At 49.1% G+C, this 26,856-nt stretch overlaps 1 protein-coding gene across 1 annotated transcript in view; it reads left to right on the forward strand.

Moving 5' to 3' along the window:
• Positions 1-21,163, forward strand: part of LOC149437989 (asialoglycoprotein receptor 1-like) — a 38,827-nt gene extending 17,664 nt beyond the window's left edge. The window contains exons 8-9 of the mRNA XM_089660363.1: positions 17,965-18,071; positions 18,294-21,163. Of these exons, the coding sequence (XP_089516489.1) occupies positions 17,965-18,071; positions 18,294-18,429 (243 nt within the window). The 3' untranslated portion in view covers positions 18,430-21,163. The remainder of the gene's footprint in view (positions 1-17,964; positions 18,072-18,293) is intronic.
• The last annotated feature ends 5,693 nt before the right edge of the window (positions 21,164-26,856 follow it).

The raw sequence follows: 26,856 nt of genomic DNA on the forward strand, positions 1-26,856 counted from the left end.
CAAGAATAGACAACACAGCCAAAGAAGGGACCTCAAGGCTGGGACAGACACACTAGGAGAGACGTTCTGCCCACCATCCATCAATACACAAGACTAGACAACACAGCCAAAGAAGGGACCTCAAGGCTGGGGCAGAAACACTAGGAGAGACATTCTGCCCACCATCCATCAATACACAAGACAAGACAACACAGCCGCCAAAGAAGGGACCTCAAGGCTGGGGCAGAAACACTAGGAGAGACATTCTGCCCACCATCCATCAATACACAAGACTACACAACACAGTCAAAGAAGGAACGCCAAGGCTGGGGAAGAAACACTAGAAGAGACGTTCTGCCCACCATCCATCAATACACAAGAATAGACAACACAGCCAAAGAAGGGACCTCAAGGCTGGGACAGAAACACTAGGAGAGACGTTCTGCCCACCATCCATCAATACACAAGACTACAAAACACAGCCAAAGAAGGGACCTCAAGGCTGGGGCAGAAACACTAGGAGAGACGTTCTGCCCACCATCCATCAATACACAAGACTAGACAACACAGTCAAAGAAGGGGCCTCAAGGCTGGGGCAGAAACACTAGGAGAGACGTTCTGCCCACCATCCATCAATACACAAGACTAGACAACACAGCCAAAGAAGGGACCTCAAGGCTGGGACAGAAACACTAGGAGAGACGTTCTGCCCACCATCCATCAATACACAAGACTAGACAACACAGCCAAAGAAGGAACGCAAAGGCTGGGGAAGAAACACTAGGAGAGACGTTCTGCCCACCATCCATCAATACACAAGACTAGACAACACAGCCAAAGAAGGGACCTCAAGGCTGGGACAGAAACACTAGGAGAGACGTTCTGCCCACCATCCATCAATACACAAGACTAGACAACACAGCCAAAGAAGGGACCTCAAGGCTGGGGCAGAAACACTAGGAGAGACGTTCTGCCCACCATCCATCAATACACAAGACTAGACAACACAGCCAAACAAGGGACCTCAAGGCTGGGGCAGAAATACTAGGAGAGACATTCTGCCCACCATCCATCAATACACAAGAATAGACAACACAGTCAAAGAAGGGACCTCACTCTGGGGCAGAAACACTAGGAGAGACGTTCTGCCCACCATCCATCAATACACAAGAATAGACAACACAGCCAAAGAAGGAACGCCAAGGCTGAGGTAGAAACACTAGGAGAGACGTTCTGCCCACCATCCATCAATACACAAGACTAGACAACGCAGCCAAAGAAGGGACCTCAAGGCTGGGACAGAAACACTAGGAGAGACGTTCTGCCCACCATCCATCAATACACAAGACTAGACAACACAGCCAAAGAAGGGACCTCAAGGCTGAGGCAGAAACACTAGGAGAGACGTTCTGCCCACCATCCATCAATACATAAGACTAGACAACACAGCCAAAGAAGGGACCTCAAGGCTGGGGCAGAAACACTAGGAGAGACGTTCTGCCCACCATCCATCAATACACAAGACTAGACAACACAGCCAAAGAAGGGACCTCAAGGCTGGGACAGAAACACTAGGAGAGACGTTCTGCCCACCATCCATCAATACACAAGACTAGACAACACAGCCAAAGAAGGGACCTCAAGGCTGAGGTGGAAACACTAGGAGAGACGTTCTGCCCACCATCCATCAATACACAAGACTAGACAACACAGCCAAAGAAGGGACCTCAAGGCTGAGGCAGAAACACTAGGAAAGACGTTCTGCCCACCATCCATCAATACACAAGACTAGACAACACAGCCAAAGAAGGAACCTCAAGGCTGGGGCAGAAACACTAGGAGAGACATTCTGCCCACCATCCATCAATACACAAGACAAGACAACACAGCCGCCAAAGAAGGGACCTCAAGGCTGGGGCAGAAACACTAGGAGAGACATTCTGCCCACCATCCATCAATACACAAGACTACACAACACAGCCAAAGAAGGGACCTCAAGGCTGGGGCAGAAACACTAGGAGAGACGTTCTGCCCACCATCCATCAATACACAAGAATAGACAACACAGTCAAAGAAGGAACGCCAAGGCTGGGGAAGAAACACTAGAAGAGACTTTCTGCCCACCATCCATCAATACACAAGAATAGACAACACAGCCAAAGAAGGGACCTCAAGGCTGGGACAGACACACTAGGAGAGACGTTCTGCCCACCATCCATCAATACACAAGACTAGACAACACAGCCAAAGAAGGGACCTCAAGGCTGGGGCAGAAACACTAGGAGAGACATTCTGCCCACCATCCATCAATACACAAGACAAGACAACACAGCCGCCAAAGAAGGGACCTCAAGGCTGGGGCAGAAACACTAGGAGAGACATTCTGCCCACCATCCATCAATACACAAGACTACACAACACAGTCAAAGAAGGAACGCCAAGGCTGGGGAAGAAACACTAGAAGAGACGTTCTGCCCACCATCCATCAATACACAAGAATAGACAACACAGCCAAAGAAGGGACCTCAAGGCTGGGACAGAAACACTAGGAGAGACGTTCTGCCCACCATCCATCAATACACAAGACTACAAAACACAGCCAAAGAAGGGACCTCAAGGCTGGGGCAGAAACACTAGGAGAGACGTTCTGCCCACCATCCATCAATACACAAGACTAGACAACACAGTCAAAGAAGGGGCCTCAAGGCTGGGGCAGAAACACTAGGAGAGACGTTCTGCCCACCATCCATCAATACACAAGACTAGACAACACAGCCAAAGAAGGGACCTCAAGGCTGGGACAGAAACACTAGGAGAGACGTTCTGCCCACCATCCATCAATACACAAGACTAGACAACACAGCCAAAGAAGGGACCTCAAGGCTGGGACAGAAACACTAGGAGAGACGTTCTGCCCACCATCCATCAATACACAAGACTAGACAACACAGCCAAAGAAGGGACCTCAAGGCTGGGGCAGAAACACTAGGAGAGACGTTCTGCCCACCATCCATCAATACACAAGACTAGACAACACAGCCAAAGAAGGAACGCAAAGGCTGGGGAAGAAACACTAGGAGAGACGTTCTGCCCACCATCCATCAATACACAAGACTAGACAACACAGCCAAAGAAGGGACCTCAAGGCTGGGACAGAAACACTAGGAGAGACGTTCTGCCCACCATCCATCAATACACAAGACTAGACAACACAGCCAAAGAAGGGACCTCAAGGCTGGGGCAGAAACACTAGGAGAGACGTTCTGCCCACCATCCATCAATACACAAGACTAGACAACACAGCCAAACAAGGGACCTCAAGGCTGGGGCAGAAATACTAGGAGAGACATTCTGCCCACCATCCATCAATACACAAGAATAGACAACACAGTCAAAGAAGGGACCTCACTCTGGGGCAGAAACACTAGGAGAGACGTTCTGCCCACCATCCATCAATACACAAGAATAGACAACACAGCCAAAGAAGGAACGCCAAGGCTGGGGAAGAAACACTAGAAGAGACGTTCTGCCCACCATCCATCAATACACAAGACTAGACAACACAGTCAAAGAAGGGGCCTCAAGGCTGGGGCAGAAACACTAGGAGAGACGTTCTGCCCACCATCCATCAATACACAAGACTAGACAACACAGCCAAAGAAGGGACCTCAAGGCTGAGGTAGAAACACTAGGAGAGACGTTCTGCCCACCATCCATCAATACACAAGACTAGACAACGCAGCCAAAGAAGGGACCTCAAGGCTGGGACAGAAACACTAGGAGAGACGTTCTGCCCACCATCCATCAATACACAAGACTAGACAACACAGCCAAAGAAGGGACCTCAAGGCTGAGGCAGAAACACTAGGAGAGACGTTCTGCCCACCATCCATCAATACACAAGACTAGACAACACAGCTAAAGAAGGGACCTCAAGGCTGGGGCAGAAACACTAGTAGAGACGTTCTGCCCACCATCCATCAATACACAAGACTAGACAACACAGCCAAAGAAGGGACCTCAAGGCTGGGACAGAAACACTAGGAGAGACGTTCTGCCCACCATCCATCAATACACAAGACTAGACAACACAGCCAAAGAAGGGACCTCAAGGCTGAGGTGGAAACACTAGGAGAGACGTTCTGCCCACCATCCATCAATACACAAGACTAGACAACACAGCCAAAGAAGGGACCTCAAGGCTGAGGCAGAAACACTAGGAAAGACGTTCTGCCCACCATCCATCAATACACAAGACTAGACAACACAGCCAAAGAAGGGACCTCAAGGCTGGGGCAGAAACACTAGGAGAGACATTCTGCCCACCATCCATCAATACACAAGAATAGACAACACAGTCAAAGAAGGAACGCCAAGGCTGGGGAAGAAACACTAGAAGAGACATTCTGCCCACCATCCATCAATACACAAGACTAGACAACACAGTCAAAGAAGGGGCCTCAAGGCTGGGACAGAAACACTAGGAGAGACGTTCTGCCCACCATCCATCAATACACAAGACTAGACAACACAGCCAAAGAAGGGACCTCAAGGCTGAGGCAGAAACACTAGGAGAGACGTTCTGCCCACCATCCATCAATACACAAGACTAGACAACACAGCCAAAGAAGGGACCTCAAGGCTGGGGCAGAAACACTAGGAGAGACATTCTGCCCACCATTCATCAATACACAAGACTAGACAACACAGCCAAAGAAGGGACGCCAAGGCTGGGGCAGAAACACTAGGAGAGACATTCTGCCCACCATCCATCAATACACAAGACTAGACAACACAGCCAAAGAAGGGACCTCAAGGCTGGGACAGAAACACTAGGAGAGACGTTCTGCCCACCATCCATCAATACACAAGACTAGACAACACAGCCAAAGAAGGGACCTCAAGGCTGGGGCAGAAACACTAGGAGAGACGTTCTGCCCACCATCCATCAATACACAAGACTAGACAACACAGCCAAAGAAGGAACGCCAAGGCTGGGGAAGAAACACTAGGAGAGACGTTCTGCCCACCATCCATCAATACACAAGACTAGACAACACAGCCAAAGAAGGGACCTCAAGGCTGGGACAGAAACACTAGGAGAGACGTTCTGCCCACCATCCATCAATACACAAGACTAGACAACACAGCCAAAGAAGGGACCTCAAGGCTGAGGTGGAAACACTAGGAGAGACATTCTGCCCACCATCCATCAATACACAAGACTAGACAACACAGCCAAAGAAGGGACCTCAAGGCTTGGGCAGAAACACTAGGAGAGACGTTCTGCCCACCATCCATCAATACACAAGACTAGACAACACAGCCAAACAAGGGACCTCAAGGCTGGGGCAGAAATACTAGGAGAGACATTCTGCCCACCATCCATCAATACACAAGAATAGACAACACAGTCAAAGAAGGGACCTCACTCTGGGGCAGAAACACTAGGAGAGACGTTCTGCCCACCATCCATCAATACACAAGAATAGACAACACAGCCAAAGAAGGAACGCCAAGGCTGGGGAAGAAACACTAGAAGAGACGTTCTGCCCACCATCCATCAATACACAAGACTTGACAACACAGTCAAAGAAGGGGCCTCAAGGCTGGGGCAGAAACACTAGGAGAGACATTCTGCCCACCATCCATCAATACACAAGACTAGACAACACAGCCAAAGAAGGGACCTCAAGGCTGAGGTAGAAACACTAGGAGAGACGTTCTGCCCACCATCCATCAATACACAAGACTAGACAACGCAGCCAAAGAAGGGACCTCAAGGCTGGGACAGAAACACTAGGAGAGACGTTCTGCCCACCATCCATCAATACACAAGACTAGACAACACAGCCAAAGAAGGGACCTCAAGGCTGAGGCAGAAACACTAGGAGAGACGTTCTGCCCACCATCCATCAATACATAAGACTAGACAACACAGCCAAAGAAGGGACCTCAAGGCTGGGGCAGAAACACTAGGAGAGACGTTCTGCCCACCATCCATCAATACACAAGACTAGACAACACAGCCAAAGAAGGGACCTCAAGGCTGGGACAGAAACACTAGGAGAGACGTTCTGCCCACCATCCATCAATACACAAGACTAGACAACACAGCCAAAGAAGGGACCTCAAGGCTGAGGTGGAAACACTAGGAGAGACGTTCTGCCCACCATCCATCAATACACAAGACTAGACAACACAGCCAAAGAAGGGACCTCAAGGCTGAGGCAGAAACACTAGGAAAGACGTTCTGCCCACCATCCATCAATACACAAGACTAGACAACACAGCCAAAGAAGGAACCTCAAGGCTGGGGCAGAAACACTAGGAGAGACATTCTGCCCACCATCCATCAATACACAAGACAAGACAACACAGCCGCCAAAGAAGGGACCTCAAGGCTGGGGCAGAAACACTAGGAGAGACATTCTGCCCACCATCCATCAATACACAAGACTACACAACACAGCCAAAGAAGGGACCTCAAGGCTGGGGCAGAAACACTAGGAGAGACGTTCTGCCCACCAAACCATCAATACACAAGAATAGACAACACAGTCAAAGAAGGAACGCCAAGGCTGGGGAAGAAACACTAGAAGAGACTTTCTGCCCACCATCCATCAATACACAAGAATAGACAACACAGCCAAAGAAGGGACCTCAAGGCTGGGACAGACACACTAGGAGAGACGTTCTGCCCACCATCCATCAATACACAAGACTAGACAACACAGCCAAAGAAGGGACCTCAAGGCTGGGGCAGAAACACTAGGAGAGACATTCTGCCCACCATCCATCAATACACAAGACAAGACAACACAGCCGCCAAAGAAGGGACCTCAAGGCTGGGGCAGAAACACTAGGAGAGACATTCTGCCCACCATCCATCAATACACAAGACTACACAACACAGTCAAAGAAGGAACGCCAAGGCTGGGGAAGAAACACTAGAAGAGACGTTCTGCCCACCATCCATCAATACACAAGAATAGACAACACAGCCAAAGAAGGGACCTCAAGGCTGGGACAGAAACACTAGGAGAGACGTTCTGCCCACCATCCATCAATACACAAGACTACAAAACACAGCCAAAGAAGGGACCTCAAGGCTGGGGCAGAAACACTAGGAGAGACGTTCTGCCCACCATCCATCAATACACAAGACTAGACAACACAGTCAAAGAAGGGGCCTCAAGGCTGGGGCAGAAACACTAGGAGAGACGTTCTGCCCACCATCCATCAATACACAAGACTAGACAACACAGCCAAAGAAGGGACCTCAAGGCTGGGACAGAAACACTAGGAGAGACGTTCTGCCCACCATCCATCAATACACAAGACTAGACAACACAGCCAAAGAAGGGACCTCAAGGCTGGGACAGAAACACTAGGAGAGACGTTCTGCCCACCATCCATCAATACACAAGACTAGACAACACAGCCAAAGAAGGGACCTCAAGGCTGGGGCAGAAACACTAGGAGAGACGTTCTGCCCACCATCCATCAATACACAAGACTAGACAACACAGCCAAAGAAGGAACGCAAAGGCTGGGGAAGAAACACTAGGAGAGACGTTCTGCCCACCATCCATCAATACACAAGACTAGACAACACAGCCAAAGAAGGGACCTCAAGGCTGGGACAGAAACACTAGGAGAGACGTTCTGCCCACCATCCATCAATACACAAGACTAGACAACACAGCCAAAGAAGGGACCTCAAGGCTGGGGCAGAAACACTAGGAGAGACGTTCTGCCCACCATCCATCAATACACAAGACTAGACAACACAGCCAAACAAGGGACCTCAAGGCTGGGGCAGAAATACTAGGAGAGACATTCTGCCCACCATCCATCAATACACAAGAATAGACAACACAGTCAAAGAAGGGACCTCACTCTGGGGCAGAAACACTAGGAGAGACGTTCTGCCCACCATCCATCAATACACAAGAATAGACAACACAGCCAAAGAAGGAACGCCAAGGCTGAGGTAGAAACACTAGGAGAGACGTTCTGCCCACCATCCATCAATACACAAGACTAGACAACGCAGCCAAAGAAGGGACCTCAAGGCTGGGACAGAAACACTAGGAGAGACGTTCTGCCCACCATCCATCAATACACAAGACTAGACAACACAGCCAAAGAAGGGACCTCAAGGCTGAGGCAGAAACACTAGGAGAGACGTTCTGCCCACCATCCATCAATACATAAGACTAGACAACACAGCCAAAGAAGGGACCTCAAGGCTGGGGCAGAAACACTAGGAGAGACGTTCTGCCCACCATCCATCAATACACAAGACTAGACAACACAGCCAAAGAAGGGACCTCAAGGCTGGGACAGAAACACTAGGAGAGACGTTCTGCCCACCATCCATCAATACACAAGACTAGACAACACAGCCAAAGAAGGGACCTCAAGGCTGAGGTGGAAACACTAGGAGAGACGTTCTGCCCACCATCCATCAATACACAAGACTAGACAACACAGCCAAAGAAGGGACCTCAAGGCTGAGGCAGAAACACTAGGAAAGACGTTCTGCCCACCATCCATCAATACACAAGACTAGACAACACAGCCAAAGAAGGAACCTCAAGGCTGGGGCAGAAACACTAGGAGAGACATTCTGCCCACCATCCATCAATACACAAGACAAGACAACACAGCCGCCAAAGAAGGGACCTCAAGGCTGGGGCAGAAACACTAGGAGAGACATTCTGCCCACCATCCATCAATACACAAGACTACACAACACAGCCAAAGAAGGGACCTCAAGGCTGGGGCAGAAACACTAGGAGAGACGTTCTGCCCACCATCCATCAATACACAAGAATAGACAACACAGTCAAAGAAGGAACGCCAAGGCTGGGGAAGAAACACTAGAAGAGACTTTCTGCCCACCATCCATCAATACACAAGACTAGACAACACAGCCAAAGAAGGGACCTCAAGGCTGGGGCAGAAACACTAGGAGAGACATTCTGCCCACCATCCATCAATACACAAGACAAGACAACACAGCCGCCAAAGAAGGGACCTCAAGGCTGGGGCAGAAACACTAGGAGAGACATTCTGCCCACCATCCATCAATACACAAGACTACACAACACAGTCAAAGAAGGAACGCCAAGGCTGGGGAAGAAACACTAGAAGAGACGTTCTGCCCACCATCCATCAATACACAAGAATAGACAACACAGCCAAAGAAGGGACCTCAAGGCTGGGACAGAAACACTAGGAGAGACGTTCTGCCCACCATCCATCAATACACAAGACTACAAAACACAGCCAAAGAAGGGACCTCAAGGCTGGGGCAGAAACACTAGGAGAGACGTTCTGCCCACCATCCATCAATACACAAGACTAGACAACACAGTCAAAGAAGGGGCCTCAAGGCTGGGGCAGAAACACTAGGAGAGACGTTCTGCCCACCATCCATCAATACACAAGACTAGACAACACAGCCAAAGAAGGGACCTCAAGGCTGGGACAGAAACACTAGGAGAGACGTTCTGCCCACCATCCATCAATACACAAGACTAGACAACACAGCCAAAGAAGGGACCTCAAGGCTGGGACAGAAACACTAGGAGAGACGTTCTGCCCACCATCCATCAATACACAAGACTAGACAACACAGCCAAAGAAGGGACCTCAAGGCTGGGGCAGAAACACTAGGAGAGACGTTCTGCCCACCATCCATCAATACACAAGACTAGACAACACAGCCAAAGAAGGAACGCAAAGGCTGGGGAAGAAACACTAGGAGAGACGTTCTGCCCACCATCCATCAATACACAAGACTAGACAACACAGCCAAAGAAGGGACCTCAAGGCTGGGACAGAAACACTAGGAGAGACGTTCTGCCCACCATCCATCAATACACAAGACTAGACAACACAGCCAAAGAAGGGACCTCAAGGCTGGGGCAGAAACACTAGGAGAGACGTTCTGCCCACCATCCATCAATACACAAGACTAGACAACACAGCCAAACAAGGGACCTCAAGGCTGGGGCAGAAATACTAGGAGAGACATTCTGCCCACCATCCATCAATACACAAGAATAGACAACACAGTCAAAGAAGGGACCTCACTCTGGGGCAGAAACACTAGGAGAGACGTTCTGCCCACCATCCATCAATACACAAGAATAGACAACACAGCCAAAGAAGGAACGCCAAGGCTGGGGAAGAAACACTAGAAGAGACGTTCTGCCCACCATCCATCAATACACAAGACTAGACAACACAGTCAAAGAAGGGGCCTCAAGGCTGGGGCAGAAACACTAGGAGAGACGTTCTGCCCACCATCCATCAATACACAAGACTAGACAACACAGCCAAAGAAGGGACCTCAAGGCTGAGGTAGAAACACTAGGAGAGACGTTCTGCCCACCATCCATCAATACACAAGACTAGACAACGCAGCCAAAGAAGGGACCTCAAGGCTGGGACAGAAACACTAGGAGAGACGTTCTGCCCACCATCCATCAATACACAAGACTAGACAACACAGCCAAAGAAGGGACCTCAAGGCTGAGGCAGAAACACTAGGAGAGACGTTCTGCCCACCATCCATCAATACACAAGACTAGACAACACAGCTAAAGAAGGGACCTCAAGGCTGGGGCAGAAACACTAGTAGAGACGTTCTGCCCACCATCCATCAATACACAAGACTAGACAACACAGCCAAAGAAGGGACCTCAAGGCTGGGACAGAAACACTAGGAGAGACGTTCTGCCCACCATCCATCAATACACAAGACTAGACAACACAGCCAAAGAAGGGACCTCAAGGCTGAGGTGGAAACACTAGGAGAGACGTTCTGCCCACCATCCATCAATACACAAGACTAGACAACACAGCCAAAGAAGGGACCTCAAGGCTGAGGCAGAAACACTAGGAAAGACGTTCTGCCCACCATCCATCAATACACAAGACTAGACAACACAGCCAAAGAAGGGACCTCAAGGCTGGGGCAGAAACACTAGGAGAGACATTCTGCCCACCATCCATCAATACACAAGAATAGACAACACAGTCAAAGAAGGAACGCCAAGGCTGGGGAAGAAACACTAGAAGAGACATTCTGCCCACCATCCATCAATACACAAGACTAGACAACACAGTCAAAGAAGGGGCCTCAAGGCTGGGACAGAAACACTAGGAGAGACGTTCTGCCCACCATCCATCAATACACAAGACTAGACAACACAGCCAAAGAAGGGACCTCAAGGCTGAGGCAGAAACACTAGGAGAGACGTTCTGCCCACCATCCATCAATACACAAGACTAGACAACACAGCCAAAGAAGGGACCTCAAGGCTGGGGCAGAAACACTAGGAGAGACATTCTGCCCACCATTCATCAATACACAAGACTAGACAACACAGCCAAAGAAGGAACGCCAAGGCTGGGGCAGAAACACTAGGAGAGACATTCTGCCCACCATCCATCAATACACAAGACTAGACAACACAGCCAAAGAAGGGACCTCAAGGCTGGGACAGAAACACTAGGAGAGACGTTCTGCCCACCATCCATCAATACACAAGACTAGACAACACAGCCAAAGAAGGGACCTCAAGGCTGGGGCAGAAACACTAGGAGAGACGTTCTGCCCACCATCCATCAATACACAAGACTAGACAACACAGCCAAAGAAGGAACGCCAAGGCTGGGGAAGAAACACTAGGAGAGACGTTCTGCCCACCATCCATCAATACACAAGACTAGACAACACAGCCAAAGAAGGGACCTCAAGGCTGGGACAGAAACACTAGGAGAGACGTTCTGCCCACCATCCATCAATACACAAGACTAGACAACACAGCCAAAGAAGGGACCTCAAGGCTGAGGTGGAAACACTAGGAGAGACATTCTGCCCACCATCCATCAATACACAAGACTAGACAACACAGCCAAAGAAGGGACCTCAAGGTTGGACAGAAACACTAGGAGAGACGTTCTGCCCACCATCCATCAATACACAAGACTAGACAACACAGCCAAAGAAGGGACGTCAAGGTTGGACAGAAACACTAGGAGAGACGTTCTGCCCACCATCCATCAATACACAAGAATAGACAACACAGCCAAAGAAGGGACCTCAAGGTTGGACAGAAACACAAGGAGAGACGTTCTGCCCACCATCCATCAATACACAAGACTACACAACACAGCCAAAGAAGGGACCTCAAGGCTGGGGCAGAAACACTAGGAGAGACATTCTGCCCACCATCCATCAATTCACAACACTACACAACACAGCCAAAGAAGGGACCTCAAGGCTGGGGCAGAAACACTAGGAGAGACATTCTGCCCACCATCCATCAATACACAACACTACACAACACAGCCAAAGAAGGGACCTCAAGGCTGGGGCAGATACACTAGGAGAGACGTTCTACCCACCATCCATCAATACACAAGACTACACAACACAGCCAAAGAAGGAAAGCCAAGGCTGGGGCAGAGACACTAGGAGAGACGTTCTGCCCACCATCCATCAATACACAAGACTACACAACACAGCCAAAGAAGGAACCTCAAGGCTGGGGCAGAAACACTAGGAGAGACATTCTGCCCACCATCCATCAATACACAAGACAAGACAACACAGCCGCCAAAGAAGGGACCTCAAGGCTGGGGCAGAAACACTAGGAGAGACATTCTGCCCACCATCCATCAATACACAAGACTACACAACACAGCCAAAGAAGGGACCTCAAGGCTGGGGCAGAAACACTAGGAGAGACGTTCTGCCCACCATCCATCAATACACAAGAATAGACAACACAGTCAAAGAAGGAACGCCAAGGCTGGGGAAGAAACACTAGAAGAGACGTTCTGCCCACCATCCATCAATACACAAGAATAGACAACACAGCCAAAGAAGGGACCTCAAGGCTGGGACAGACACACTAGGAGAGACGTTCTGCCCACCATCCATCAATACACAAGACTAGACAACACAGCCAAAGAAGGGACCTCAAGGCTGGGGCAGAAACACTAGGAGAGACATTCTGCCCACCATCCATCAATACACAAGACAAGACAACACAGCCGCCAAAGAAGGGACCTCAAGGCTGGGGCAGAAACACTAGGAGAGACATTCTGCCCACCATCCATCAATACACAAGACTACACAACACAGCCAAAGAAGGGACCTCAAGTCTGGGGCAGAAACACTAGGAGAGACATTCTGCCCACCATCCATCAATACACAAGAATAGACAACACAGTCAAAGAAGGAACGCCAAGGCTGGGGAAGAAACACTAGAAGAGACGTTCTGCCCACCATCCATCAATACACAAGAATAGACAACACAGCCAAAGAAGGGACCTCAAGGCTGGGACAGAAACACTAGGAGAGACGTTCTGCCCACCATCCATCAATACACAAGACTACAAAACACAGCCAAAGAAGGGACCTCAAGGCTGGGGCAGAAACACTAGGAGAGACGTTCTGCCCACCATCCATCAATACACAAGACTAGACAACACAGTCAAAGAAGGGGCCTCAAGGCTGGGGCAGAAACACTAGGAGAGACGTTCTGCCCACCATCCATCAATACACAAGACTAGACAACACAGCCAAAGAAGGGACCTCAAGGCTGGGACAGAAACACTAGGAGAGACGTTCTGCCCACCATCCATCAATACACAAGACTAGACAACACAGCCAAAGAAGGGACCTCAAGGCTGGGACAGAAACACTAGGAGAGACGTTCTGCCCACCATCCATCAATACACAAGACTAGACAACACAGCCAAAGAAGGGACCTCAAGGCTGGGGCAGAAACACTAGGAGAGACGTTCTGCCCACCATCCATCAATACACAAGACTAGACAACACAGCCAAACAAGGGACCTCAAGGCTGGGGCAGAAATACTAGGAGAGACATTCTGCCCACCATCCATCAATACACAAGAATAGACAACACAGTCAAAGAAGGGACCTCACTCTGGGGCAGAAACACTAGGAGAGACGTTCTGCCCACCATCCATCAATACACAAGAATAGACAACACAGCCAAAGAAGGAACGCCAAGGCTGGGGAAGAAACACTAGAAGAGACGTTCTGCCCACCATCCATCAATACACAAGACTAGACAACACAGTCAAAGAAGGGGCCTCAAGGCTGGGGCAGAAACACTAGGAGAGACGTTCTGCCCACCATCCATCAATACACAAGACTAGACAACACAGCCAAAGAAGGGACCTCAAGGCTGAGGTAGAAACACTAGGAGAGACGTTCTGCCCACCATCCATCAATACACAAGACTAGACAACGCAGCCAAAGAAGGGACCTCAAGGCTGGGACAGAAACACTAGGAGAGACGTTCTGCCCACCATCCATCAATACACAAGACTAGACAACACAGCCAAAGAAGGGACCTCAAGGCTGAGGCAGAAACACTAGGAGAGACGTTCTGCCCACCATCCATCAATACACAAGACTAGACAACACAGCTAAAGAAGGGACCTCAAGGCTGGGGCAGAAACACTAGTAGAGACGTTCTGCCCACCATCCATCAATACACAAGACTAGACAACACAGCCAAAGAAGGGACCTCAAGGCTGGGACAGAAACACTAGGAGAGACGTTCTGCCCACCATCCATCAATACACAAGACTAGACAACACAGCCAAAGAAGGGACCTCAAGGCTGAGGTGGAAACACTAGGAGAGACGTTCTGCCCACCATCCATCAATACACAAGACTAGACAACAGAGCCAAAGAAGGGACCTCAAGGCTGAGGCAGAAACACTAGGAAAGACGTTCTGCCCACCATCCATCAATACACAAGACTAGACAACACAGCCAAAGAAGGGACCTCAAGGCTGGGGCAGAAACACTAGGAGAGACATTCTGCCCACCATCCATCAATACACAAGAATAGACAACACAGTCAAAGAAGGAACGCCAAGGCTGGGGAAGAAACACTAGAAGAGACATTCTGCCCACCATCCATCAATACACAAGACTAGACAACACAGCCAAAGAAGGGACCTCAAGGCTGGGACAGAAACACTAGGAGAGACGTTCTGCCCACCATCCATCAATACACAAGACTAGACAACACAGCCAAAGAAGGGACCTCAAGGCTGAGGCAGAAACACTAGGAGAGACGTTCTGCCCACCATCCATCAATACACAAGACTAGACAACACAGCCAAAGAAGGGACCTCAAGGCTGGGGCAGAAACACTAGGAGAGACATTCTGCCCACCATTCATCAATACACAAGACTAGACAACACAGCCAAAGAAGGAACGCCAAGGCTGGGGCAGAAACACTAGGAGAGACATTCTGCCCACCATCCATCAATACACAAGACTAGACAACACAGCCAAAGAAGGGACCTCAAGGCTGGGACAGAAACACTAGGAGAGACGTTCTGCCCACCATCCATCAATACACAAGACTAGACAACACAGCCAAAGAAGGGACCTCAAGGCTGGGGCAGAAACACTAGGAGAGACGTTCTGCCCACCATCCATCAATACACAAGACTAGACAACACAGCCAAAGAAGGAACGCCAAGGCTGGGGAAGAAACACTAGGAGAGACGTTCTGCCCACCATCCATCAATACACAAGACTAGACAACACAGCCAAAGAAGGGACCTCAAGGCTGGGACAGAAACACTAGGAGAGACGTTCTGCCCACCATCCATCAATACACAAGACTAGACAACACAGCCAAAGAAGGGACCTCAAGGCTGAGGTGGAAACACTAGGAGAGACATTCTGCCCACCATCCATCAATACACAAGACTAGACAACACAGCCAAAGAAGGGACCTCAAGGTTGGACAGAAACACTAGGAGAGACGTTCTGCCCACCATCCATCAATACACAAGACTAGACAACACAGCCAAAGAAGGGACGTCAAGGTTGGACAGAAACACTAGGAGAGACGTTCTGCCCACCATCCATCAATACACAAGAATAGACAACACAGCCAAAGAAGGGACCTCAAGGTTGGACAGAAACACAAGGAGAGACGTTCTGCCCACCATCCATCAATACACAAGACTACACAACACAGCCAAAGAAGGGACCTCAAGGCTGGGGCAGAAACACTAGGAGAGACATTCTGCCCACCATCCATCAATTCACAACACTACACAACACAGCCAAAGAAGGGACCTCAAGGCTGGGGCAGAAACACTAGGAGAGACATTCTGCCCACCATCCATCAATACACAACACTACACAACACAGCCAAAGAAGGGACCTCAAGGCTGGGGCAGATACACTAGGAGAGACGTTCTACCCACCATCCATCAATACACAAGACTACACAACACAGCCAAAGAAGGAAAGCCAAGGCTGGGGCAGAGACACTAGGAGAGACGTTCTGCCCACCATCCATCAATACACAAGACTACACAACACAGTCAAAGAAGGGACCTCAAGGCTGGGGCAGAAACACTAGGAGAGACATTCTGCCCACCATCCATCAATACACAAGACTAGACAACACAGCCAAAGAAGGGACCTCAAGGCTGGGGCAGAAACACTAGGAGAGACATTCTGCCCACCATCCATCAATACATAAGACTAGACAACACAGTCAAAGAAGCGACCTCAAGGCTGGGGCAGAAACACTAGGAGAGACGTTCTGCCCACCATCCATCAATACACAAGACTAGACAACACAGCCAAAAAATGAACGCCAAGGCTGGGGAAGAAACACTAGGAGAGACGTTCTGCCCACCATCCATCAATACACAAGACTAGACAACACAGTCAAAGAAGGGACCTCAAGGCTGGGGCAGAAACACTAGGAGAGACATTCTGCCCACCATCCATCAATACACAAGGCTAGACAACACAGCCAAAGAAGGGACCTCAAGGCTGGGGCAGAAACACTAGGAGAGACGTTCTGCCCACCATCCATCAATACACAAGAATAGAGAACACAGCCAAAGAAGGGACCTCAAGGCTGGGGCAGAAACACTAGGAGAGACATTCTGCCCACCATCCATCAATACACAAGACTAGACAACACAGCCAAAGAAGGGACCTCAAGGCTGGGACAGAAACACTAGGAGAGACATTCTGCCCACCATCCATCAATACACAAGACTAGACAACACAGCCAAAGAAGGGACCTCAAGGCTGGGGCAGAAACACTAGGAGAGACATTCTGCCCACCATCCATCAATACACAAGACTAGACAACACAGCCAAAGAAGGGACCTCAAGGCTGGGGCAGAACGACTGAGATAGACATTCCACCCACTCTCCATAAATACAAAACAAGACCGAACAGCGTAGTCACAGATGGAACACCAAAACATGGGCAAAAAGGCTAAGAGGGACATTCTACCCATCAATACACAGAAAGATTAAACAAAGTAGCAACAGATAGAACCCCAAGACTGGGGAAGGGCTCCGTGATCTCTTTACAGCGCTGCGGTATATGTCAGAGCTATATAAATGTATAATAATAGTGCGTGACTGTGGGGGAGGGGACATTAGAGTGTAAGCTCCTCTAGTACAGAGACTGAAAAGACTGCAGGGGAGGGGACATTGGAGTGTAAGCTCCTCTGGTACAGAGACTGATGTGACTGTGGGGGAGGGGACATTAGAGTGTAAGCTCTTCTGGTACAGAGACTGATGTGACTGTGGGGGAGGGGACATTAGAGTATAAGCTCCTCTGGTACATAGACTGATGGTACTGTGGGGGAGGGGACATTAGAGTGTAAGCTCCTTTGGTACAGAGACTGATGTCACTGTGGGGGAGGGGACATTAGAGTGTAAGCTCCTCTGTACAGAGACTGATGTGACTGGCTCAGTGTCTTCTGTACAGCACTGCGGTCTATGTCAGAGCTATATAAGTGTATAATAATAATAGTGTGTGACTGTGGGAAGGGTGGGGGGGTTTAGAGTGTAAGCTCTTCTTGTGACTATATAAAATTATGTTTAATGACTGTTTTTCTGTTTATTTTTTTAGAATTTTCTTCGGAACATTTCACAGTCACAGAGTTTGTGGTTCGGTCTTTCAACTGAGAAGGGAATCTGGAAGTGGGTGGACAGCACATCTTATGAGAGATCTCCAAAGTAAGATGCCGATCTTCTTCCTTCTCACATTACCTACAATAAACAAAAAACAATGTAAAATGTCCTCTTTTATGTGCAGATGTTGAACCTTTTACCTAAAATAGTTTTAGGCTTTAAGAGTCAACTGCTCCCGTCTTTGGCCATCTACTGTAAGCTTTTCCATCAGTTCTGGTCAATTTCACCGCTGGCCTGGTTACTAATGTTATTTTTTTTTCCCGGCAGGTTCTGGAAAGAGGGTTATCCTTATCCCTGGTATAGACATGGAGAATGGTGTGGTTTGTTGGAATATGGAGAGGGCTGGCGCTCTCTTCCCTGCTCCCAAAGTTACCAATACGTCTGTGAGAAGAAGACATTGTGACCTGCAATGATGACCATCAGACATCTCCTGATATCTCCATCGCCTCATTTGTCCTTTACCATACTGCTGTGATGGAAAATCAGCTAACAGAACAAAATTTATCCTGCTAGTCATTCTGGGACATGGAGTGCCTTGTGATGGGGGTTCCTCAAAATGTCTACAATCTATCTCCAGCCTTCAAGTCATAAATCAACTAAACCCCACCTCTGCTAATTATCTACCAGCTAGGTCAAACAAAAAGCGAGGATGGGGCCACCCACTGCTCCTCAGTGACTGCCCATAGTCATACCTTTAAACAAACCTCTTCAGTAGATGACCCAGCAGAGACTGAATGTAGGCACTTCCCAGCTTCCCATGCAACCCATGATCATGTAATATGTCTATAGCATGTAAGACTCAACATTCAAAAAAGCAATTAACGCCTACCTGTGCTTCCACTAACAGTGATGAAGCAGCGGCAGATATGAATAGGACCACCATGAGCTGTCCTCCAGAAAGTTGAGGAAGCCCAGAGCACTTTATTATAAAAATCTATAGAATTTGGACCCATTCTTTTCCATTCCCACCACCTTTCTATTACTCAATGAGGAAATCTGATAATTTTGGAAATAGCTCTGAAATGTAGAGCATTGGAAGTCTGGGGCTTCTGGCATGCTCTGGAAAACATACACTATACTGCCAAAAGTATTGGGCCGCCAGCCTTTCCCCGCACATGACCTTTAATGGCCCCCCAGTCTTAGTCCATAGGGTTCAATATTGAGTTGGCCCCGCCCTTTCCACGCACATAAACTTTAATGGCCCCCCAGTCTTAGTCCGTAGGGTTCCATATTGAATTGGCCCAGCCCTTTGCAGCTATAACAGCTTCAACTCTTCTGGGAAGGCCGTCCACAAGGTTTAGGAGGGTGTCTATGGGAAGGTTGGACCATTCTTCCAGAAGCACATTTGTCAGGTCAGGCACTGATGTCGAGGGAGGAGGCCTGACTCGCAGTTTCTGCTCTAATTCATCCCAAAGGTTTTCTAAGGGGTTGAGGTCAGGACTCTGTGCAGGACAGTCAAGTTCCTCCACCCCAAACTGGCTCCTCCATGTCTTTATGGACCTTGCTTTGTGCACTGGTGGGCAGTCATGTTGGAACAGAAAGGGGCCGTCCCCAAACTCCTCCCACAAAGTTGGATGCATGAAATTGTCCAAAATTACTCGGTATGATTACGCCTTAAGAGCTCCTTTCACTGGAACTAGGGGGCCAAGCCCAACCCCTGAAAAACAACCCCACACCATAATTCGCCCTCCACCAAACTTTACACTTGGCACAATGCAGTCAGGCAAGTACCGTTTCCTGGCAACCACCAAACCCAGACACATCCATCGGATTTCCAGACAGAGAAGTGTGATTTGTCACTCCAGAGAACACGTCTCCATGCTCCATGAGTCCAGTGGCAGCGTGCTTTACACCACGGCATCCGACGCTTTGCATTGCACTTGGTGATGGAAGGCTTGGATGCAGCTGCTCGGCCATGGAAACCCATTCCATGAAGCTCTCTACGCACTGTTGTTGGGCTCATCTGAAGGCCACACCAAGTTTGGAGGTCTTTAGCTATTGACTCTGCAGACAGTTGGCAACTTCTGCGCACTGTGCGCTTCAGCATACGCTGACTCCGCCCTGTCATTTGACATGATTGGAACACCTGAATCCAATGATTTGGAGGGCTGGCCCAATACTTTTGTCAATATAGTGTGTATCACATTCAGGCACTGGCTGGTCATGTATGGTGCATGTTTTTTTCTGTCACTCAGTAGTGTCACATTATTTATGTCCTCATAGACCACTATAAGATCACTCCCCCAGTGTCCGTGGAGAACATTATGTTGCCTGTAACATGGTTCAGCATGACCGTTTTGGTGGTGGGTCAGTGATGGTCTGGGGAGGCATCTCCATGGAGGGACACACACACCTCTACAGGCTAGGCAATGGCTCCCTAACTGCCATTAGGTATGGGGATGAAATCCTTGGACCCATTGTCAGACCGTACACTGGTGCATTGGGTCCTGGGTTCCTCCTGGTGAAGTTGGTCCTGGGTTCCTCCTGATGCAGTGGGTCCTGGGTTCCTCCTGGTGCACAATAATGCCCAACCTCATGTGGAGAGAGTATGCAGGCAATTGAAGGAATGAAGAAATTGATATCATTGAATGGCCCCCACACTCGCCTGACCTAAATCCAATAGAACACCTCTGGGATGTCACCAGGTTGCACCTCAGACTGTCCAGAAGCTCAGTGATGCCTTGGTCAAGATCTGGGAGGAAATCCCCCAGGACACCATCCGTGGTCTCATTAGGACCCTCCCCCGATGTTCTCAGGCATGCATACAAGCACATGGGGGCCACACAGACTACTGAGGGCCATTCTGAGTTGCTGCAATGACATTTCAGCACAATGGACTCGCCTGCTGCATCATTTCCATTTCCATCCAATGATGGGGCGTCCTTACATTCCTCATTCATCCCCCGTCCATGTCAGTATGGAGATCCAGCAGGAGATTCCTCCCCATTGAGATCTGATGGGTTCTCAGAGTCTTCCTTCTAAGTGTATACACACAGACAATATATATCCACATACACAGGTTTTTCCTGTTTTCATTTCCATTTATTATTTTTAGTGCTGCAGTTGTATTGTACGATTGAACTTTCAAAGTAAAACCTTTACCCACCGGATTAGAAGAAATAAAATATTTACAAAGATGCCAAAGAAATCCTCATTTACATCTATAGCTATAGGCACTATGGAGAAATTACTTTCCAAAAGTTACAACAGAATTGCTGAAATGTCTGCTTCTCCTCCCTTATTCTGTATATCTAGCCTGCCAGACCTCCTGAGGTAATACACGGCAGGTGCTGCCCTCTAATGGAAAAACACAGCAAGTGTTGCCCTCTAATGGAAACACACAGCAAGTGCCGCCCTCTAATGGAAACACACAGCAGGTGCCGCCCTCTAATGGAAACACACAGCAGGTGCCCCCCTTCAACGGAAACACACAGCAGGTGCTGCCCTCTATTGGGGACACACAGCAGGTGCTGCCCTCTATTGGGGACACACAGCAGGTGCTGCCCTCTATTGGGGACACACAGCAGGTGCTGCCCTCTATTGGGGACACACAGCAGGTGCTGCCCTCTATTGGGGACACACAGCAGGTGCTGCCCTCTATTGGGGACACACAGCAGGTGCTGCCCTCTATTGGGGACACACAGCAGGTGCTGCCCTCTAATGGAAACACACAGCAGGTGCTGCCCTCTAATGGAAACACACAGCAGGTGCTGCCCTCCAATGGGAACACACATCAGGTGTAGCCCTCTATTGGAAACACACAGCAGGTGCTGCCCTCCAATGGGAACACACAGCAGATACTGCTCTCTATTTGGAACACACAGCAGGTGCTGCCCTCCAATGGGAACACACAGCAGATACTGCCCTCCAATGGGAACACACAGCAGGTGCTGCCCTCCAATGGGAACACACTGCAGATACTGCTCTCTATTTGGAACACACAGCAGGTGCTTCCCTCTATTGGGAACACACAGCATATGCCGCCCTCTATTGGGGACACACAGCAGGTGCTTCCCCCTATAGGAAACACACAGCAGGTTCTGCTGTCTATTGGGGACACACAGGAGGTGCTGCCCTCTAATGGAAACACACAGCAGGTGCTGCCCTCCAATGGGAACACACATCAGGTGTAGCCCTCTATTGGGAACACACAGCAGGTGTCGCCCTCTAAATGGAAACACACAGCAGGTGCTGCCCTCTATTGTGAACACACAGCAGGTGCTGCCCTCTATAGGAAACACACAGCAGGTGCTGCCCTCTATAGGAAACACACAGCAGGTGCTGCCCTCTATAGGAAACACACAGCAGGTGCTGCCCTCTATAGGAAACACACAGCAGGTGCTGCCCTCTATAGGAAACACACAGCAGGTGCTGCCCTCTATAGGAAACACACAGCAGGTGCTGCCCTCTATAGGAAACACACAGCAGGTGCTGCCCTCTATAGGAAACACACAGCAGGTGCTGCCCTCTATAGGAAACACACAGCAGGTGCTGCCCTCTATAGGAAACACACAGCAGGTGCTGCCCTCTATAGGAAACACACAGCAGGTGCTGCCCTCTATAGGAAACACACAGCAGGTGCTGCCCTCTATAGGAAACACACAGCAGGTGCTGCCCTCTATAGGAAACACACAGCAGGTGCTGCCCTCTATAGGAAACACACAGCAGGTGCTGCCCTCTATAGGAAACACACAGCAGGTGCTGCCCTCTATAGGAAACACACAGCAGGTGCTGCCCTCTATAGGAAACACACAGCAGGTGCTGCCCTCTATAGGAAACACACAGCAGGTGCTGCCCTCTATAGGAAACACAGCATATGCTGCCCTCTATAGGAAACACACAGCAGGTGCTGCCCTCTATAGGAAACACACAGCAGGTACTGCCCTCTATAGGAAACACAGCATATGCTGCCCTCTATTGGGAACACACATCAGGATCTGATCATCCTTGGGGGGGCGGAGGAATTCAAAGATGTTTGGGTGCCCATTTTCTGGTCTAATAGACAGGGGAGTATAAAAAGAATACCATGAGGGGTAGGCACAACTTGGGGGAACATGTATTTTTGGAGAGGCCCACGTGCTGTTTCATTTTCTAAAGCAGCTGGCAATGAAATGTCATTTGCTGGCAGTCATTTGTTTTCTTTGTAAATGTCACTTTTTCTGTAGCACATCCTACACACTTTGCATAGAACCCCCCCCCCCCAAAAAAAAAAAAAAATATGCATACCAGACCCTGTGAATCTGGTATAGATTTAAAGGGGGATCCATACAGAAAAACAAAAAATAATAATATGTGAAATTCCCCTAAAAATCCCTACCAGACCTTTAATCAGAGTATGCAGCCTGGCAGGCCAGGAAATGGGGTGACCAGCTTGCACCCCTCCTTTGGAACCTTACTATGCTGCATGCAATCAACATGGGATGGTGCCTTGTCAGGCAGGACTGCTTCAATAAAGCACCTTGACCCCATGTTGATGAGGACTAGGGACTCTTCCCCACAACCTGGCCCGGTGGCTGTGGGGGTCTGTGAGCAGGGACTTTTAGGAATCTCAGAGCCCCCTTTAATAAAAAGGGAGCCTTCAGATACCATCCCACAATGAGGATTAGTAATGGGTACATAGTACCTCTAATTATTCACACAAAAAAGTAACCTAGAAACAAAGACACCCAAAGTTTAAAGAGTAACTCCATTTTTTTCAGAGAATGAAACCCCGCCCCCTCTTATTTTACAGAAAACTACAGAGGCTTCAGATTGAAAGAAAAGGTCATTTTTAATGACATCCAATTATAATATGACTTGTGTCACAATAGTATGCGCTATATTATTTTTATCTATTTGCTCATTTTTTCCCCTGAAAGTGGAGTTACCTGTTAACATGTCCTGTATTACAAAACAATACAAATTCTCGAATAATGTTCCTCATTGTAAATCCATCTTCAATCACAAGGCCGGCTGCTCGCTGACTCACCAAAAATAAAACCCACACCGACCTGGTGCACACAGCTGACCCCAATGGTAATATGTTATGTTTTTGTTTTGGGTTTAGTTTATTAATCCAAAAAAATATATTAAAATAAAACCCTGGGCTCAGTCATGTGACTAACACGCCATGTAACAAAGCATGCTCTCAGTGAGGGAGCTGAGAGAGCACGCCGAGAGAGGCACGCTGAAAGCCACAAGAGGTAGAGAAGATTGAAGGGAGGACCAAGAGGACCAAGGACTGGCACTAAGCCAGAGAGACACAGAGGAGGCACAGGAGAAGTGACAGGATTGGCCAGGAGGAGCAGCAGGAGACTGGTGAGACAGGAGACACACAGGAGGTGCAGGAGCAGTGACAGGATCGGCCAGGAGGAGCAGAAGCAGGAGATTGGAGAGAGAGAGAAGACACACAGGAGGCACAGGAGCAGTGACAGGAATGGCCAAGAGGAGAAGCAGCAGGAGATTGGTGAGAGAGAAGACACATAGGATGTGCAGGAGCAGTGACAGGAATGGCCAAGAGGAGCAGCAGGAGATTGGTGAGAGAGGAGACACACAGGAGGTGCAGGAGGAGTGACAGGATCGGCCAGGAGGAGCAGAAGCAGGAGATTGGAGAGAGAGAGAAGACACACAGGAGGCACAGGAGCAGTGACAGGAATGGCCAAGAGGAGCAGCAGCAGGAGATTGGTGAGAGAGAAGACACATAGGATGTGCAGGAGCAGTGACAGGAGTGAACAGGAGGAGCAGCAAGAGATTGGTGACAGAGGAGACACACAGGAGGGTGTGGGAGCAGTGACAGGCATGAACATGAGGAGCAGCAGGTGATTGGTGAGAGAGGAGACACATAGGAGGCACAGGAGCAATGACAGGATTGGCCAGGAGGAGCAGCATGAGATTGGTGAGACAGGAGACACACAGGAGGTGCAAGAGCAGTGACAGAAGTGAACAGGAGGAGCAGCAGGAGATTGGTGAGAGAGGAGACACACAGGAGGGAGTGGGAGCAGCAGCAGGATCAGCCAAGAGGAGCAGCAGAAGATTGGTGAGAGAAGAGACACACAGGAAGTGCAGGAGCAGTGACAGGAGTGAACAGGAGGAGTAGCAGGAGATTGGTGAGAGAGGAGACACACAGGAGGTGCAGCAGTGACAGGAATGGCCAGAAGGAGAATCAGGAGATTGTTGAGAGAGGAGACACACAGGAGATGCAGGAGCAGTGACAGGAATGGCCAGGAGGAGCAACAGGAGATTGGTGAGAGAGGAGACATACAGGAGGTGCAGGAGCGACAGGAATGGCCAGGAGGAGCAACAGGAGATTGGTGAGACAGGAGACACACAGGAGGGTGTGGGAGCAGTGACAGGAGCTATCAGGAGGAGCAGCAGGAGATTAGTGAGAGAGGAGGCACACAGGAGGTGCAGGAGTGACAGGAATGGCCAGGAGGAGCAACAGGAGATTGGTGAGAGAGGAGGCACACAGGAGGGTTGCAGGAGCAGTGACAGGAGCTATCAGGAGGAGCGAGGAGCAGCTGGATTGCTGAGAGTGGGTGCAGAAGTGAAGACACACAGAGGGGTTGCAGGTGCAGTGACAGAAGCAAACGGGAGGAGAGCAAGGAGCAGCTGGATTGCTGAGAGCAGGTTCAGGAGTGGGGGGACACACAGGGGGGGGGGGGGGGTTGCAGGAGCAGTGACAGGAGCAAACAGAAGGAGAGCAAGGAGCAGCTGGATTGCTGAGAGTGAGTGTGGGTGCAGGAGTGGGGACACACACAGGGGGGGGGGGTTGCAGGAGCAGTGACAGGAGCATCCAGACAGCAGGAAGGTGCAGGAGCTGTGACAGAAGAGTGGCCAGCACTTGATGGGGGGGCAAAGGACACACTGACAGGAGGAGCTGCCGACATGTTCTAAGTGAAGGAGCAGGATACAGGCATAGTGAGTAGTGTGGAGAATTGTAATGTGAGTATTATTGGAGCACTGGGAGTAAATGGGAGTATTGGGAATAACTAGGAATAACTGGGAGTAACTTGGAGTATTGGAGTAATTGTCAGCAAATTGAAGTACTGGGAGTAACTTTGAATAATGGGGTAACTAGGAGTAACTGTGAGTAACTTGGTGTATTGGGAGTATCTTGGTGTATTTGGAGTAACTATGAGTAACTTGGAGTATTGGGAGTATCTTGGTGTATTGGGAGTAACTATGAGTAACTTGGAGTATTGGGAGTATCTTGGTGTATTGGGAGTAACTATGAGTAACTTGGAGTATTGGGAGTATCTTGGTGTATTGGGAGTAACTATGAGTAACTTGGAGTATTGGGAGTATCTTGGTGTATTTGGAGTAACTATGAGTAACTTGGAGTATTGGGAGTATCTTGGTGTATTTGGAGTAACTATGAGTAACTTGGAGTATTGGGAGTATCTTGGTGTATTGGGAGTAACTATGAGTAACTTGGAGTATTGGGAGTATCTTGGTGTATTGGGAGTAACTATGAGTAACTTGGAGTATTGGGAGTATCTTGGTGTATTGGGAGTAACTATGAGTAACTTGGAGTATTGGGAGTATCTTGGTGTATTTGGAGTAACTATGAGTAACTTGGAGTATTGGGAGTATCTTGGTGTATTTGGAGTAACTGTGAGTAACTTGGAGTATTGGGAGTATCTTGGTGTATTTGGAGTAACTATGAGTAACTTGGAGTATTGGGAGTATCTTGGTGTATTGGGAGTAACTATGAGTAACTTGGAGTATTGGGAGTATCTTGGTGTATTGGGAGTAACTGTGAGTAACTTGGTGTATTGGGAGCAGTAGGAGTAGCTGGAAGCGACTTGGAATATTGGAAGTAACCAAGGAGTACCTTTGTGCATTGGGAATA

Source organism: Staurois parvus, unplaced genomic scaffold, assembly GCF_062004578.1.
Source record: "Staurois parvus isolate SC_StPar_1 unplaced genomic scaffold, SC_StPar_1.0 ptg001231l, whole genome shotgun sequence".
NCBI lineage: Eukaryota > Metazoa > Chordata > Amphibia > Anura > Ranidae > Staurois > Staurois parvus.